We start from the raw sequence: 19,511 nt of genomic DNA on the forward strand, positions 1-19,511 counted from the left end.
AAATCATTAATAGAGAAAACATATGAAATATTTTATAATATAATCCTTAAATCATCCGAACATATAACAAATAATTCATTTCATATTTGTTGTTCATCATTTTTAAATCTCATTGATTTATTACATTTCATTGAACTGAATGAACAACTTATAACATTAATACAACAATTTTGTTATTATGCAAATGAACATTGGATTGAAAATGAACATAAACAACGAACGCTTCAAAAGTTCTTTTTGAAGTTTATACAAATTCGTGTTAAATATTGTGAAAATAATTGGAAATACATATTACCATTCATATTAACATTACCATATCAATTACCAAATGAATTTGGAACGAATTATACTAATGAACAAATGATACATTTAATCGAAAACTCATTAGAACTTCATCCAATACCATATGAATTCATTGATAACATATTAATTACAAATAACTTTCGATTTAATTTATTATTTCCTTATGTAAAAAGTCATTATGATAATATCTTAAATAATAACTTTAATAAGGAAATCATTAAATCGTTTTTATACTTATTAAAGAATATAACTAAAGAAAATAAAGACACATTATTAAACTTAACAATTGATTTCTTAAAGAATGACTCTAAGTTACCTCCTAAATATAAAGCAAAAATATTAATACAAATTAGACATTTAATCACTGAAAACGTGTTAACAATGGACAATTGTTGGGATTATATATTCCCGATATTAAATCCGTCCAACTTTAATAATGATATCGATTTAATACAATCTTCTTTCCATATTTTAAATTACATTTGTAACGACTGTATCGAAGCTGTGCCAAATGATTTCATGGATTCTTCAATAAATTTAATTTTCGAATTCGCTCTTTCAGATATCGATATAAACCTTTCATTATCATCGTTTGATTTATATTGGAACTTAATACGAAAAATGGAAAATAACGTTAACAATTGGAAGTTATTGTTATCTAAGGTGTCATTACTGATTAAAGATAAAAGAAGAGATATATCTCAATGCGCAATTAGAACGTTGTTCAATTTGATCAGCTCAAATTTCAAACAGGTCCCTAAAAAAGTCATCGAATTCTTAGCAACTGAAAAATTTATAGAAATTTTGAATGAAATCGACTCAGAAAAAAATATTTCAATATTTTCACTTTATGTGCAAGAATTGGCTCATCATATAGCAACGTTTTGGGACGTGTTCTCAGAGTTCGATGAGTTTGGTAAGAATTTGGTGCCACAGTTAGTTCTAAAAACAAAAACGTTTTGTATTGATTGCCCAAATGTTGAAACTGTTTCAAAAACATTTCAATTTTATGATTACATATACCAATGTCAATCACTTGACCAAGAAACAGAAACATTACTTAGGGATTCTTTGGATGAAATGGCTGATAATTATTCAAAGATTACTGATAGTTCTTCTATGGTATTTGCTTGTTATGGAAGGCTTGTACAGAAAGCTTTAAAGAGTTTAAAGGCAAGGAACAAATTAAATACTTTTCCATTATGGATTCCGATTATTAAGAAAATTGTTCATAAGTTCTTGGCAACAGGTTTCGTTCATATTACAGCACAGAGAACTATTGACGTGATACCATTTCTTTTCCCATTTGATGATGAAGATACAACGAAAAAAACAATTGACATGTTAGTTGATTTGATTTTAAGCTCTAATAATGATGTTCAAGTATCTATTGTCCAAGCAATTCTTTCTATATATACTAATGAGATCCAAAACGAGTTCAAAGAACTTTTATTTATACAATGTAATCCAATATTAGAATTAAAAGTATCTGAACCACTTGTTAAAGTGTTTCTCAAAAATCCCGAATTTGATCTTACGAAAGATAATGTCTTTGAATGTTTTTCTCGAATGATAAAATTTTGGCCGTCATACACCAAAAGTGCCAACGATATAATCATTCAAAATTTTGACAAATTGTCAGACGATAAGCGCTGTCACTTTTTGGAAGCTAATAATGATAATTTCGATTCAATATCAAATATTTGGTCAATATATTTGTCACCTAAAAGTGATAAGTTTAATGAAGATGTATATGATAAGAATAGTTCCATAATTTTGGAAAATATAAAAAATATTTTACATAATGGAAAAAATGCATTTGAGGTAATGAGTTATTTGGAATCTGCAGAATTAAAAGAAAAGAAAATCGGTGAAAATGAAACAAAGCAATGGTTCTTAGTTCGTTTGATGCCGGAAATTGTCGAATTGTTATCAAGCGAAAATGAAGAAAAAATAGCGAAAAAACTTTTGTCGATTGTATCGCCAATACTATCAAAAATTGTTTAAATAGTAAATAAATATAAATATGTGTTTAGTATTTTTATGCATTTATTTTGCTGTATGAAATTTTTCTACATGTTGTTATGTAAGAACTTCATCTATCAATATTGATTTTGGTGAAATATTGATTCTATTCATTCATCGTTTGATGCTTTAAAGTTCATAGTAGTTATTTATTTATTGTTATTATTTATTACATCAAAATATGTTACTTTATTTTTAATAAAAAATATAATTCAAAATTTATAATATCTCCTAAACGATATGGAAAATTATTCAACCTTAAATGATAATATTTGATTAAGTTTTCATTTCAAAAATATGTGTAGATTTAATCTCAAAGATCAATATCATATAATAATATTTTTGAAATTCAAGTTTAAAATTTTATTGAAACATTGTCTTTTGTTTTTCTGGGGACAAATCAATACCCAGCGTTATTTGTATTCAAATTTCCGTCCGACGGTGTCGACATTTTTAATAAGAGCCGTCGACTAATTTCAATTTCTATACCCACAGCGCTGAATAATTTGTGAATAAACAAAAAACTTCACAGAAAAAAAAAATGTTTCTCATGTTGCTTTACCTTTGTTTTGCTTCTAATAACTTTAAATATTTAACTTCTATGGGAAAGAAAATTACATTCGATTCAAGTAATCAAAAAAGAATACTATCAGATCAAAGTGCATGGGCTTATGTTCGCTTTAATGAAAATTCAAATTTTGATGAAATAAAGGCAAAGGGAATTAATTTATGTAGAAATGCTCTTGTATATAAGAATGTTTATAAGCTTTATTTAAATGCATCTCAAATATCTTATCTTAAAAGTTTAGCAATGATAAATATAATACAGCCAAAAGATAAAATTTTTGATAATAATGATATTAATACTGCAAAATACTTATATGCACAAGGTTTGTTTGCTGAAAATGAAATACCTATTGATTCAAAACTCTATAAAATTATTTATAAAACATCAAACTCACTGATTATTAAAACAAAGAAACCAAAAGAAGCAGCTAAATATTTATCTCATATAATTGGAGCTGAGCATATTGGAAAATTTTCATACCCATCATCATCTAATAATATGGCTGCTGGTTATTCCCAACAAAATACAGAAAATATTAGTACTGATAAATATAATAATTCAGGTATTGTTCGATATTTAGAAAACAAAGGAATTAATGGAAAAGGTCAAATCATTGCATTACTTGATTCAGAAATTGATTATTATCATACATTATTTTATGATCCAAATACAACTTTAATATTTAATCAATCTATTCCAAATCATAGAAAGTTCACTTATTTTTATAATGAGTTTCAAAATGAAACAAGATATTATGAAGTTATGACGAAGGAAGCTCACGGCACACATGTTGCAGGCATAATTTCAGGTAAAGCATATGATGCAAACAGTAAAATTAATTCATATAATGGCATTGCACCAGAATCAAAGTTGATGTATTTAGGAAGATTTGAAAAAACACGAAATGAAAACTTGTTTGATACTGATATACTTGATCAAAGATTATATGAGGGAAAAGCAATTTCATTTTCAAATTCATGGGGTTATAAAGAAAAATATATTTATATCGGAAAAGTCACTGTTGGACATATTGATTCAATTATATATTATAACAAATCTGGACAAAGTTGTTTATATTTATTTGCAGCAGGAAATGACGGGAAAACACATCCCTATTATTCAATTGATTATCCTTCTTCAGGAAAAAACATTCTTTCAGTTGGAGCTTCGGATAGAGTTTATGGTTATAAAAACTTTAATATATCAATTTCTTTAGATAAGCAAAATATACCATTATATTTCATAGGTACACATCCTGAAACATATATTGTTGAATTACCAAATAAAATTTATCTTTCAGATGTATATGATTTCAATTCAACGAGTGGAATAGAAAAAATACTATATATTGGTGAAAAAGAAGCAATGAATTATTTTGAGATAATATTAGATGTGTTCGAACAAATTAAAACTTATTCAATTTCTGCAATTCTTTTTGATTTTAGAAAAGAATTAGTTGACAAATTGTATGATACTATAGTAACAATTCCAATGAATTTTTTATTTACTTATCAAGACGGTGTTTTATTAAATCACTGTGGTAAAGATATAAATATAAATATAACATATGATTCAATAATTGGAATTAAAAATATTGATAAAGTTGACCTTTCATCAGTAGGTCCTACATTACGTGGAATTATTAAACCAGATATATTAGCCCCTGGAACTGATATTTTCAGTGCGAATTCATCAACTACAATTAATAAAAACCATGGTTCAAAAAATGAAGATTTTAAAAAGCATTTGACAATGATGACAGGTACATCAATGGCTACACCTAATGCTGCAGGTGCTTCAGCATTAATTGCTCAATACTTAACAGATGGTCATTATTTAAATGAAACTGTACAAATAAATTCATTTTTATTAAAATCATTGTTAATTAATTCAGCTTCTAGGAAAGATGGAACTTCAACTCCAGATTGTTATATTGGACATGGCGCAATTGATATTTCTACAATTTTACCATTTGAAGATTCCAATTTTGGTTTACGTATCACAGCAATTAAAAAAATGGAAATAGGACAAACTCATCATGTAGGTTATATTACAGTTACATCGAATTTAACATCACTTAAAATTGTTTTATGCTCAGTTGATATACCATTGAGTTTAGACTCATTTATACCTATTTATTATGATTTAGATCTAGTCGTTAAATCACCAAGTGGTAAAATTTATAAAGGTAATAATCATACACATGATACAGAACATTTAACATTGAATGAAAAAGTTATAATTCCTCAATCAGAAATTGAGTTAGGGAAATATGAAATTCATGTAATTACTAATGTTAAAATTCAAGATGATAATGTACGTTATGTTATATCTGCAGTTGGACCATTTAATCACACTGATATTACGTCAAATCCAAAGTATATTGAAATGAATAATACAAATCAATGTATCACTTCATCTCAAATTAATAATAATATCAAATGTGAAAATGGAAGATTTAAATGCCCTGAAGATTATACAGGTCAATTATGCACACAACATATACAAAATTTAGAAGCATTTAATAATTATACTATAGTTACAGTTCCTCCAAATGAAATTCGATATTTTAAATATTCTCATATGAATGATTATGATAAAATGATCATTACAACAATAGCATTAAATGGTTGGAATAATAATTCAATGATTTGGGAAATGGGTTCACCAGAAAATTATATTCCAGCATTAGCAAATTATAATCAATATATTCCAATAATTAATTATCCAAGATTTGGACCTATATCTGCATTATCACACTACCGTTTTGATAATTCTAAAAATTATCCAATAATCAATTCTAAAGAAGATCATTATTTTATGATTATTAATAATTTTGCACACCATACTGATTTCTTAATATTATTCGTTAATAAACCTAATGATGGACCTATTTGTTTTTGCTCAAATAATAAGTGCTCTGATTCAAATATATGTCAACATCAAAACACTTATAATGATATCAATCAATTATTTGGATTATTCCCTTATGTTAATAATACAACCACTTATGTTGATATGGACTTAAGAATTCTAGCATTATATTTAACATTTGGTAATTTATCTTTGGAATTACTTAACAAAAATGGTCCCAAACGTATTATTGAGTTAATCAATATAACAGATTCTGCTAAATTCGAAACTAAAATGAAATTAACAGCTAAGGATTTAATTATTCAACTTGGAGAGCTGCAAGAATCAGAAATAATTAAGTTTGGTTATTTAAATCTTACAAATGTTACTATAATTCCAAATGTTAACAAGTTAAATATTGACGAACTAATTATTGACATTGAATCATATAATGAAACATTCATCTCAAAACATATAACAATAATAGATAACAATTTAATTTCATCAATCGAAGTTTATAATCAAGAAATTCTATTTAAGAATTTTGATGGTACTTTGAAAAGAGTTAAGTTACAAGATAATATGGAATTAATACTTCAAACAAATCGTCCATCAGATTCTATTTTGTCTGTTATTAAAGGTCAGAAAGGTGATTTACAATTACCTAATGATGTTACTATTAGAATTGTTCCAACCAAATCTGATGGAAGTAATATTAAGATTGATGAAAGTCTTAAAAATATTATTGAAATTGGTAATAACGATGATGGTAAGCATGAAGGCCGAGGATTAAGTAATGGTGCTATAGTAGGAATTGTCATTGGTTGTATTGCATTTATGATAATTCTTGCTGTAATAATTGTATTTGTAATACATAAAAATAAAGAGACAAATCTCGTACCAGGTAATTTTCAGATACAATGAATATAACACATTAAATAATGAAGATCTTAGATATACTCAGTAATCAAATTAAACAAAAAAATTAATATAAATAAAAAATCAAAAATTAAGATGTGTATTGTTATATTTCCTAAAATAATATTTAATAATGCTACGAGTGATTAATTTTTTGGAAATAAATAATTTTTGACCAATTATAATACAAAATAATTCATAAATTGCATTTTGTTTTAGACTTCTTGATAAAGTTTTAATATTATTTTCCATTGACCGTCTAGCTTTATTAGTGAATGATGATCAATAAAACTTGTTTCATAAAAATTTTCCATAGCAACTCTTTTTAAAATTTACACTTTTAGTTGTTGAAGTTTTTGGATTCCTTCGTACTATTTACGTCGGTGCATAAATTTTTTTTAACTGTGATATTGAAAATTTGGTTTAACACATGTTCTCTGATCTGTAAGTTAAAAAAATATATTTATATTTAAAAAGATAAGATGAGTTCATGAAAAATAACTTTAATATCGAATATATTATTTTATTATATATTTTATGGCTAAGAATATCTCAATAAGATTCCAAATTTATTGGAAAGTATTAATATCCTCTTTTATATTTTCAGTATCCAGAATAAAGAAAATATATTTTATGAATTTTTAGAAACGTTTCTTCGGAAATCAGAAAATTTAATTGAAAAAATAATAAAAATCCTTTTAATAGACGAATTGCCAACGAAAATAATATATTTTATTCATGAATACTAGTTATGTCAAAAAGTTTGATAATCATGAGTTTTCTTCATTACTTTCATATCATATTAATCATCGCTTTTTAACATTAAAAAATTATATACTACAAAATGAGCTCAACATTTTGTTAACACTTTTTTATGATATTCAAACTCCTGATATATTTATCATCTTATATAAAGAATTACTTTTAAGGCGATTAATATTGGGAAAAAATACACAAAAGATGCTGATGCACGTTTTCTTAAATTATTTAATAATAATCTATTAAATTCCTTTATAAATGATTTTAATTATCAAAATAACTTTGTAACTTCAAATTCAAAAGATTTATTGCGTTTTTGTGTTTTAAATTCTTTTTTCATTACGGAAAATCATCTTTTTAACTTAACATTTCCTTTAAATATTGTTAATTCAATAAAAACTTTCTAAGAGAATTATAATAAAATTCATGCAAATGTTGTTTTGTATTGGGATTTTACTTTATCGTTATGTGCATTATAAGTTCTTAATATCGGAATTTTATTAATTGCACTTGATACTGCGAACGATAGATATGATATCTCAAAGCAAACAAATTTACCAAATGCATTAGAGAAAATGTTAAATTATTTAAATAAGATTCAACTAATAAAATTTAATAAAAGTATCATAAGATTAAATAAAGGTTTCGCGGAAGAAAATTTAATCATTCCAAATTTATCGAATATGTGATTAATGTTCCTCATGAAAGTTATAATGTTCCACAAATAGATTCATTAATCGTAAGATATTTAAAAATTAATAAAAAGGTTAAAATTGACCATTTGTATAAAATCGTTGATGATAATTTAAATATACCAAAAAATGATTTCGATGATAGAATTAATTCTTTGATTAAAAAAGAATTTATTAAGAAAGATGAAAATGATTTCGTTGAAATTAATTTTTGATTTTTTATAAAAATTAAAGTAATGTGTTATTAAAACCTAAAAAAATGATCACTTTATATAAAACTTTTGTTGTATTTAAGGGTTAGCTCTATGTTCAGTCGTAAACCAAATCTAAGAATGATTTGAATAAATTTTGATTTTATTGAATTTTTTTTTGTTTTTTAATAGCTAAAACCAAACTTATTTTTCCCAATAGTTTGTAGATGCATTTCAAGTGTTTGTGATAAATCACAGACAAGAGTAAAAACAAGGTTTTTAAAATTTGAAATTAATGATTACAAACATGAAACGGTTTTCCTTCCAAATAAACTATATAAAATTGAGCGAATTAAATTCGTTTTTCTGTTGCTGAATAACACTTTAGTTGTAAATCATTAAATTTATTATTATTAACCTCAAGCTCAATAAAATTGCCAATGGAAAACCAGGAAAAAGAATCTTTGCATATGTTAAAAACTCTCCAAAATATCACATTAAACATGAACGAAATAAGTAAGTTGAGTGATGTTCAAATGACATTAGATCTTTTTGATAATAATTTTCCAATTTCTTTTAATTTTGTTCTTTGTCATTCGGTATATTCATCTTTTGTTTCTAGGATGAAAGACTTCAATATTTATTTAGATTTTTTGCAGGCAATTGAAGCAAAAGAAAAAGAATTATTCAAAATTGATTCCAATATTTTTGATATTTTTTCACATATTCTTCTTATCAAAACAACTCAAGAATCAGATTATCTTTTAGAAAAGCTCTATGAGAAAAATATTATTAGTGATGAAATTCTTAAGCGTAAAAATTCATTTTATTTTGCACAATACAAAACTTTAGATGAACTCAAAAATAATGAATATGAACCTTTTTCAGAACAATTTCTAGATAATTATGAAGAACTTTCAAAGAATGATTGGGAACTTCATAAGAAATACATTACAGAAGGAGTTAATCCGAATGAAATTGCGAAAATAATTCGAAATGATGAAATAGAAAAACTTCAAGAAATATCATCAAACGAAAATTTTGATTTTAATCAAATTATTGAACCATCACTTTATGAAAGATGTTCATTTATTAATCAAAGCAATGTTACATTAATTGAATATGCAGCATTTTTTTCTTCAGTTGAATGTTTTAAATATTTACTTATGAATAATGCAAAAATAGAAAAAACAGGTAAATATGCAATTGCAGGTGGAAACTTAGAGATAATTCATTTATGTGAGCAAAATCATTCATCATTTGAAGGCGCATATTCAGCAGCAATTGAATTCCATCGCAGTGATATAATGCAATATGTACATGAAAACGAAATTTTAGACGTAAGATATATTGCCGAATTTGGAAGACAATCCATTTATCATAATAACTATGAACTTTTCATATATTTCAAAGATGAAGGAATGGAAATCGATGATACTTTCATAAATGAAGCAGCAAAGAATGGAAATATATTTCTTGTTCAATATTTTAATGAAGAAGTTCAAATAGCAAATGATGTTTTAGTAGCAGCTTCAAAATCGGGTAATTTAGAATTAGTTAAATATCTTATAACACAAAAGAAAATCAATGTAAATGTTAAAGATATTCAATATTTCTATTTAATGTTAATTTCGTGGGAAATGGATTTCTTTAAAATATTTAATTTTCATTGGTATTGTTTGATACAGCACTTATAGTTGCATCTGAATATGGGAATACTGAATTAGTTAAATTTCTTCTCGAACAAGAAGATATTAATGTTAGTGCAAGAAATGTTTTTTAGTTTTGTATAAAATATCTTTCTAAAATTTGATGTGTTTTAATAATATTTGGATTTAATTGTAATCATTTAAAACAGCACTTATTTGGGCATCACAATATAATAATATTGAGATATTCAAAATGCTTATTGAACAAAATGATATTGATGTTAATACAAGAGATATTTATCAAACTTTTTTACTGTTCATTTTAATGAATTAGATTTTATTTTGTTATTTTTATACTGCACTTATGTATGCATCTGAAAATGGTTCCATAGAAATGGTTAAATTACTTCTTGCAAATAAAGAAATTAAATTGAATGTGTGTGATTTTTTTTGATTTTGTTTGAAATTTGTTTTATTTATTTAATATTTCGAAATAATATATGGAAATTATTCAAATTATTTAGAACAGCGCTTATAAGTGCATCTGAAAATGGTCACATAGAAATAGTTAAATTACTTATAGAGCATAAAGGTATTAATATAAATTGTAAAAATGGATATCTGAATTATATATTATTTATTTGAATAATTTTTGATTTCAAAATAATATTTGGAATTGATTTATATTATTTTATACACCACATATCTTAGCTTATAACAATGGTCATATTGATATCGTTAAATTACTTCTTGAACAAAAAGGAATTGATATTAATGCTAAAAATATTTATTTGTTTTATATAATATTTACTTTAATAATTTTGGAATATTTCAAAATGATTTTTGGAAATTATTTGAATTTTTTTATACAATACTTATGTATGCAACAGAAAAAGATGATATAGAAATTGTTAAATTCCTTCTTGAACAAAAAGAAATTAATGTTAATATTAAAAATATATTTTTGTTTTATTTTGTATTTGTTTTAATATTTCAGTATTTCAAAATAATATATGAAAATTATTTTAATTATTTCAAACAGCACTTATGCTAGCATCAAATCGAGGATATACAGAAATTGTGAAATTACTTCTTGAACAAAAGGGAATTGATGTTAATGCTAAAGATAAAATTTATTTTAATAATATGATATTTCAATATAATAAATGGAAATTAATTAAATTATTTCAAACAGCGCTTATTCTTGCATTAAAAAAAGATCATTCAGATATAATTCCATTACTTCTTAAACAAGAAGGAATTGATGTTAATGCTAAAGATATTTTTCTTTTCTAATTGAAATTTCATTTAATAATTTTGGATTTTTAAATAATATTTGAAAATTATTGAAATTATTTAAAACAGCACTTATTTTATCAATAGAAAATGGTAATCCAGATATAGTGAAATTACTTCTAGCACAAAAAGGAATTAATGTGAATGTTAAAGATATTTGTTTGTTTTGTTTGAAGTTTATTTTAATAGTTTGATATTTTAAAACAATATTAGGAAATTTAACAAAATATTTAATACAGCACTTATTTTAGCATCTGAAAGAGGTGATATAGAAATAGTTAAATTACTTCTTGAACAAAAAGGAATTAATGTTAATTCTAAAAGTATTAATATATTTTATTTGTTATTTATTTTAACAACATATTATTTTAAAACAATATTTGGAAATTATTCAAATTATTTAGAACAGCACTTATAAATGCATCTGAAAATGGTCACATAGAAATAGTTAAATTACTTATTAAACAAGATGGAATCAATATCAATGCTAGAGATATTAATTTGAATTATTTAATATTTATTTGAATAATATAGAATTTCAAAATAATATTTGGAATTTATTTATAGTTCTTTATACTGCAATTAAAGCCGCTGCTAATAAAAATATCGAGATATTGCTCCAAAATTCAAATAAAAGAACGACTCTTCAGAAAAATAAACGCTCAAAAAAATGAGGAGGAAAAATACATAATAAATCTGAGTCATAAACTTTTTTTTTCCTTCAAATATTATTATGAAATATTTACACCAAATAAAATAAATATGGTAATTAAAGTTAGTGTCTATACGAGCATATGATTAAGTTCACATAGTTATGGGAGATCAAGCAGAGTTAGCTTATTGTGTTAGCTATAAAGCCCTCAGTACTCAATTGGTATACTCAACAAATATCCAAAGGATTTGAAGAAAAGAGAATTACTTCTGGTGAAACAACTCGGTGTAATCCAAGACAAAATATTTCTAACACTGAAATTGAGCCACATCTCAAAAGAAAATCAATTTCTGAAATCAACTACAGTAAAAACACACATAAATTTATTCCAACAATTATCATCCGAATTCTATCAAAAAAAAAAATTAGTTGTAACATTTTTTTAATATAAAAGATACTCCATATTCATCATACTCATCTTTTTTAACATAAGACTGGTTATATCTTGACAACGATGCAAAAATGCTTGCGCCAATCCAACTTGACATGTATCTCTCCGGAGGGGAACAAACTCTAAATTTTATGCATTTGTTTTTCATTTTCTTTTTTAGTTCTTTCTCAAATCTTTCCACTAAACCTTCCGCAAATGAGGAGCCGCGCATCATGAAAATTTCATTACATATTTTTCCCCTTATTTCTTCGTCTACGCTCATTATCGAATCGTATAAAGTTTCGACAATTCCTTTTTGATTAAATCCATTCGATTGATTTCGGAATATTTGCTCATAACAAACAAATCGTTCATATGAAAGTGTTATTTAGTGAGAGTAAACAGTAATTGTTTTATCACATTCATTGGTCGTTTTGGCTTTGATAAGTTCGGAATCAAAGTCTTCTGAAACATATGATGATCGTTTAATGTGATGATCCTTTATATAATGGGACAATTTGTGTAGTGCCTTCACCAATGTTTATGACTAGACTAGTCACATACCCCTCGGCATAGAGGTCAAAAAGACATTGATTTCCTGCGTAAAAATATTGAAAATTAAACTTTTCAAACATGATCTCAGACATTTTACCTCTGTTAATCTTAGGATTGAGGATATTATCAACAAGAAGTACGGACCCACCTGAGGATATATGAAAATAAGTTTCAATTTGTTAAAAACAGTTCTTGATGACACCTCGCTCAATCGGTTTTTTAACTTTACTTGTCTTTTCACAATAACCAACATAATACGAATTTTGCTTTTTGGTATCATTTGGATAACAAATCATTGTAAAATCACATACTCTGGGATCATCGTCACCTGAAACTCCAGACCTTATGTAATATGTTCCAGCATCTATGATTTTTGTAATCAAATTATTTGTTCAATAAATAAATCTTCTTTAAAATCTTATGAAAAAAATCCTCTTGAATATTTGTAATAGAAATTCATGTTGCAAATGTATTTGAGGTTTCTTTTTCGTTTCCATTCTCATTTTCTTTTAAATTTTCATTAAAATTATTTTCTGTTTAATTTCTAATACGAAAAAATTAATAGATATAATAACAACACAATCAATAATAATTATTGTTATTTAATTATTATCATCGATTTGAACTTCATTTACATTTATAAAAATTCGATTGATAATTTTTTCATATGTATAACACACAGCAAAAAAATGATTTGCACCAGTGGCACTTTTTATATAAAAAGCGGAAATTTAAAAAACGGTTATTCCCATTTTAATTTGAACAACAAAAAATCCCACCACAAGCTCCAAACGGAAAAAAATAAATTTGTTTATGTTTATGGGACAAAAACTTTTTTGAGTATCGCAACATATTGATTAGGTATAAAATAATACCATCTCTTGCCATACTTAGTATGCAAACAAAGCCCAACATATTTGTTTTCGTATCCAGGAATTTCTTGAACCAAATAAGTCTTGACATCAGAATAAAAAATTCTTTCTTGTTTTTGATCATCAGATTCAACCCAAATAGCATCTGATTCAAATGAAAGCTTAGAAAGTTTGCCTTCAGTATTGTAAACAATAAATGGCGTCTTTGGCAAAACCATCATTTGTGATGGAAATGGTTTTTCACAATTCTCTGGAACGCCTTGAGCAATGATTTTGTCATGTGGAGGAGAGTTTAAGAATTCAGGTTGTGGTTGTTGTGTAAAGAAACTTGTCCTAGTTGGAGGAGGATTTGGTGCTTTTGTAGTTTCTAATTTAGTCTTTTCCATAAGAAGGAGTTTTGAACCATTTTTTACATTGTAAGATGTCAACAATGCATCAGGGTCAGTAATGTTTTTACCTGTGCATATTAATTTTTGGTTTTCAGCTGAAACGGATAATTCCTGTGAGATCTTCTCCATGAGCAGAGAGACTTTAGAATCGTCTGGGACTTCAATTTTTGCTGTTGTTCCTTTAAAACGAACAATAAGTTGCATCCAGCTTGTTAGACTTTTTGAATGGTTTATAGTAGTCAACAACGATGTTATTTGGCCAGCTCATTTTTCAAATTCAAAAGAATATGAATGATTCATTGAAAATATTGAGTTTGATAGAACTTTTTGTGAATGTTCTCAACAAATTTCTTTCGTTATTTTGAACTTCAACATTAAATTAATGCTTTAGATATTTAAAGATGAAGTAAATTCTTATTCTCAATGTTGTTTAATTCCATAATATTTGAACAAAAAATTCAATAAATTAATTTAATATATCATTTACAAGTAACCCAAAAAATGATAACATTTCTCAAATTATTTTTTTCCTAAAAAGTGAATTTCATATCGGCTGTGGGCAAACACCAGTTTTTGATAATGATGTAAATTATGAGGCACCCCAAAATAATTTGTAAAAAAACGATAAAACGCATCAAAATTTGATTTGGCAATTTACTTATTCTTTAATCTTGTTAATATGCTTTCGATTAGTGCCTTATTTGGGTTACTCTGGCTTAAAGTAGAGCCGTGGTAAGCCAGTAACTTTTCGAAGCTTTGATTCATCGCATTTTTACCACTTTTAGTTTGTGCCAAAATGTCCAAAGTCTTAAAAACTGCCTCTGCAGCATTACCGTCGAAATAATTCTTAGATTCATTTACAATTTTAGTTATAACATCAGACTTTTCATCTTCCATTACGTTTTTATCATTAAATATCCTACTTAATGCCTCGAAAATCATTTGAGCGCTTTTATTATTTAACTTATTTAACAGTTGTTGGACGAAAGGTAAACAAACATTTGCAGCTTTTGGCGATTTAGATACATTACAAATGAACGAAAGTACATAAAATTGGCAATCATTAACATCGATATAATTCATAACTTGTGGTATATATTGAACTAAAAAATCGGTGTTATTAGCTGAAGAAGAAATTGATGAAAGTATTTCGATAATTAAATTTGTTTCAAATTTCGAATTAAGCAAATTAATTATTGGAGCAATCAAATTTTTGTTTTTAATGAATTCAGCACCTTCAGGTTTAGTAGAGATAGTACCAATTAAACGTAATGAAGGAACTGAAAGTTTTGTATTTGTAGCGATTGCTTTACTTAAGAATGAACATAATTCTACGGTGAAATATTTAGATATATTTTTAGGTTTTGATAAAAGTATTGTTAAATTATACGCAGCTAAAATAGATATACTTTGATTAGCATTACTTAACAATGATATAATTAATGGTATTAATTCAGATAATTCATCGGAATATTTAATATTTGAAAATATCATAAAACTTACTTTTAATGAATATATTATAATTGGTTGATTTGGTTTTGAGAAACAAATTGGTAATATATTACAAAGTTTATAAGGGGAATTTGATAATTCATTATATAATTGATTATTATTAGTTAAACTTGCTAAGATATTTAATGAATGTTGGATATTTATATTAGAGAAAAGTTGTTCTAATTTATTAATGAATAATTTAATGAAACTTAAGTTAATTCTTTGATTTGTTGTTAACTTTTCTAATATATTAAATGCTAATTCGGACATTTCCGAATTCTTTGTTAAACAAATTGGTAATATCATTGATGTACCATTACATTTAATAATATATGTAATAATTTTCGGATATATTAATAATTCATATATTAAATCTAATGAAAGTTTTGATAATTTCTCATCGAACTTTCCAATATTAATTAATGAACTATCAATAACAGGAAACAATGAATCAATGCTATCAAATGATTTGGATTTAATCAAAGATATCATTAATTCAGTTACTTCAATTCGTTTATCAATTTCATTACATATCATAAAATTAGAAAACTTTGAAATCGAATATTCATTAAATATTCCAATTTTCGAATAATGTTCTAATAATATATTATAAAACAAAGGCGTTTCAGTAGTACTATATCTAGAGAACAAGTCTTGTATTTGACAAAAGAAATCATTACGTAATAATTCATTTTTCATTATATCCAATTTAAACAATTCCGTAATAAATTGATCCAATAATTTTGCCATTTCATTTGATAAAGATTCACCAGAAACATTAATAATAATATTAATGATTGGATAATTACATAATAATTTCCCATATACCCCAATGTTTTTAACCAAATGATACATTGACATTTCTTTCATATTATTATCATTCCTCGACAAGTTCTTTATAGTTTCCTTTAATGTCTCTTCTGATGGTTGTTTATTATCTGCAAATTTCATTGGCCTTAAACCCTTTAAACTAAACATGTTCTTATAAGTATTAACTTGATCGAAGTCACATCCAGGAAAACCAATTTCGCCACTTGATAATGCTAATGTTATAGACTTAAAGTCAGGTCTTCTATTTGGGTCTTTATGCCAACAAATTTTAATTAACTTTGCCAACTTCGAAGGACAATAATGTGGAATTGTTGGCCTTTTATTTTGTTTTAATATTAAGTCTGCGATTTGTGTTTCACTATAATCACTAAATGGGATTTCACTTGTTAACATTTCCCATAATAATATACCATAACTATATACATCTGTCTTTTGATCGTAATGAGAACTTTGTAATACTTCAGGCGCCATCCAACGTGTTGATCCTACTAAGTCATTATCATTTTCATTCATTTTACACATATTATCAAATCGATATAAATGTGGATAATAATCACTATCCAATAAGATATTCATTGACCTTAAATCTCGATGTAACATATTATTCCCATGTATTAATTCCATGGCTTGTGATATGCCTAACGCTATAATGGTCAAGTTGGTCATATTTAAACTTAACGAATGATTATGTAAGTAATCATATAAATTACCACCGTTCATATACTGCGTAAAGATTTGAATGGAGTTCGTTAGGCAGTAGCCGTTTAGCGGAACGATAGCATGGTGAGAGAACTTTTTGAGCATGGTGATGTTCTTCTCAAATAAGTCGTATTGATGTTGATCAAAAGTGTCCAAATGGAACTTACGTGAAGCCATGAATTGGTTGGTGCGTTTGTCCAAATATATTTCGGTGCCGTTTTGCGTGGTTAAGTATACTAACGATGAGGAATCGATTTCATATGTTTTACAAGAAGTGAATTGTTTCTTGATGTCATTGATACTAAGCACTTTATGGACTTCGTATTTACTTGCATCTAAGATTTTGAGCTTGGCATTCCATGTGTCGAGATTCGACTTGATATCTTTGGATACTTCGGTGTCTATTGAAAAACTTTGAAGGAATTTAAGGTCAGCTATCTCGTCAAGACATTCTTGGTATTCATTAAGATCAAAAATATCGACGTCTGTGAGTTTGAGATCTTTGGAATATTGATTGAAGTTATTACGAAATGAACGTAATCGTGTCGAGATTTGAGATATCGGTTGGCTCCGTAATGTTCGTTGAAATTCACTTTCGGTGAATGAATTTAAATGAGAAATAAATGATATTATTAAGGAGTAAATCTGTATGGAAATCTCTCGCTCTTCAAATGTTGTGTCTCTGTTTTGGGATTCTTTGTTGGCAATTGTTTTCTTAAATTCCGCTAATTTTTGTTGGATATAGTAAAATTTAACACGGTGAACATGAACACGTGAAATCAAATTGATGACGTGGTTTATTTCGATTTTTAGATATTGAACTAACTGATTATATGTTTCTCCATTATGGAAAACAGTCTTCATTTGAAAAACGGTTACTCAAATGAATTTTGGCAACTGTTACTTTTTGATGTAAAGCACTTAAAATTTGTCATATTTCAAAATGGGCAAATAAGAAAATGAATAAAAAAACTACGTTTTCCATGATTATTGAAAAAAAATTTGATCATTGAATGAATTAAAATCTATTGTTGCACATGAGATACGCGCGTTATGGTTTATTTTCTAAAATTTTTTATTAAATCAAAAAAAATGTGAAAGTGAGATTTCAACGTTGAATAAATGCCACTTTCTTTCAATAGGTTGTAAACCTCCGAATAAAATGTAAGAAGAGATTTGACTTGCTTCGTTCGATCAAAAAATTGTTTCTGAAAAATTCTCTTAAAGTTATCACATACTTCAGCACTTGATGGACAATATTTGAAGGTTTGATGGAAGGCCTATTGAATATAATCCTTAGCCTTTCAGTTCCAGTTCATTATTTTTGTTAAAAATATGGTGGGCTTTTTGAATGATTTTTGTTTTTTTTTGAAGCAGATAAAAAGTGACAAAAATTGATTGAGTAGTTTTTTTTTTCAAATGGGTCCCTTTAATCGTTTTTCATTCAAATCCAATCGCCCCCTTTAAAACTACATCACAAAACATGTTCTAACTCAGTAAGTAAATCGTTCGTAATAAGTTTTAATCTATATAATAATTGCAAATTTGTGTAAAATAGATAAAAATAATATTTTTAAATATCGATTTTATCAAGAGAAAGTAGTTTCTTAAATGAGATTTTTTCTGATATCTTTTCTATAGCATCTAAAATTGGGTCATGATTTATTTCGTCGGTCACTTTTCCTTCTAAACATTCCTCAAACATATCTTCCAATTCGCCTCTATTTGTAATAAGATCAATTTCTTCGTTTGTTAGTAATTCATGAAGAGCTGAATTTGTATCTTCTTTATTATTTTCTACAGGCAATTGGTTACTCTCTAAGGATAGCTTTGAAGTAGAAATAACGGATACATGTTCCCAGATACTCATACTCCGTGGATGAGATTGATCAAAATTCCTGAAGAACTGTGAACGTGGAATTGAAGAAAGTGGTAGGTTCTTGGATATCAAGTCATTACATAATGTGACAAGTGTCTCAAAAGCAGAAGCATTAATTCCCATATATATAATATCATCTTTCATTGAGTTCAAATACAATGCTAACAAAATCAATATGTCATCAAATATTTGGCGATCAGTAAATTCGAAGTCATACATCGTCTCTTTGTTTTTATTTTCAAGACGATCATCAAAATAATGACCACAAGCGAAATGCAATGATGCATCTCTTCTTAGTGTTAATGAAGCGAATTGCATTGATTCAATAACCCCAAGGAAACTTACAAGAGCAGGGGACAAGTCAGTCACATCGACGTAAACGTCCACCGACAAGTTTTTGAGGGAGGTCTGTTTGCTTAAGAAAACCGAAAACTGTTTTGTTTGGTTTGCATCCAT

General features: G+C 26.3%; 2 protein-coding genes across 2 annotated transcripts; both read right to left on the bottom strand.

The window, feature by feature from the left end:
* Nucleotides 1-13,708: 13,708 nt before the first annotated feature.
* Nucleotides 13,709-14,356, bottom strand: GO595_001642 (Bcl2-associated athanogene 1; the record flags this gene model as incomplete). Its single annotated transcript, XM_067914463.1, has 1 exon — nt 13,709-14,356. The coding sequence occupies one exon, from the start codon at nt 14,354-14,356 to the stop codon at nt 13,709-13,711; it is 648 nt and encodes a 215-aa protein (XP_067778218.1).
* Nucleotides 14,357-18,749: 4,393 nt separating this feature from the next.
* Nucleotides 18,750-19,511, bottom strand: GO595_001643 (uncharacterized protein; the record flags this gene model as incomplete). The annotated part of the gene is made up of 1 exon (XM_067914464.1): nt 18,750-19,511. One exon carries the CDS (start codon nt 19,509-19,511, stop codon nt 18,750-18,752), a length of 762 nt encoding a protein of 253 aa, XP_067778219.1.

This window comes from Histomonas meleagridis (genome assembly GCF_020186115.1).
Source record: "Histomonas meleagridis strain 2922-C6/04-10x chromosome Unknown contig_146, whole genome shotgun sequence".
Taxonomy (NCBI): Eukaryota; Parabasalia; order Tritrichomonadida; family Dientamoebidae; genus Histomonas; species Histomonas meleagridis.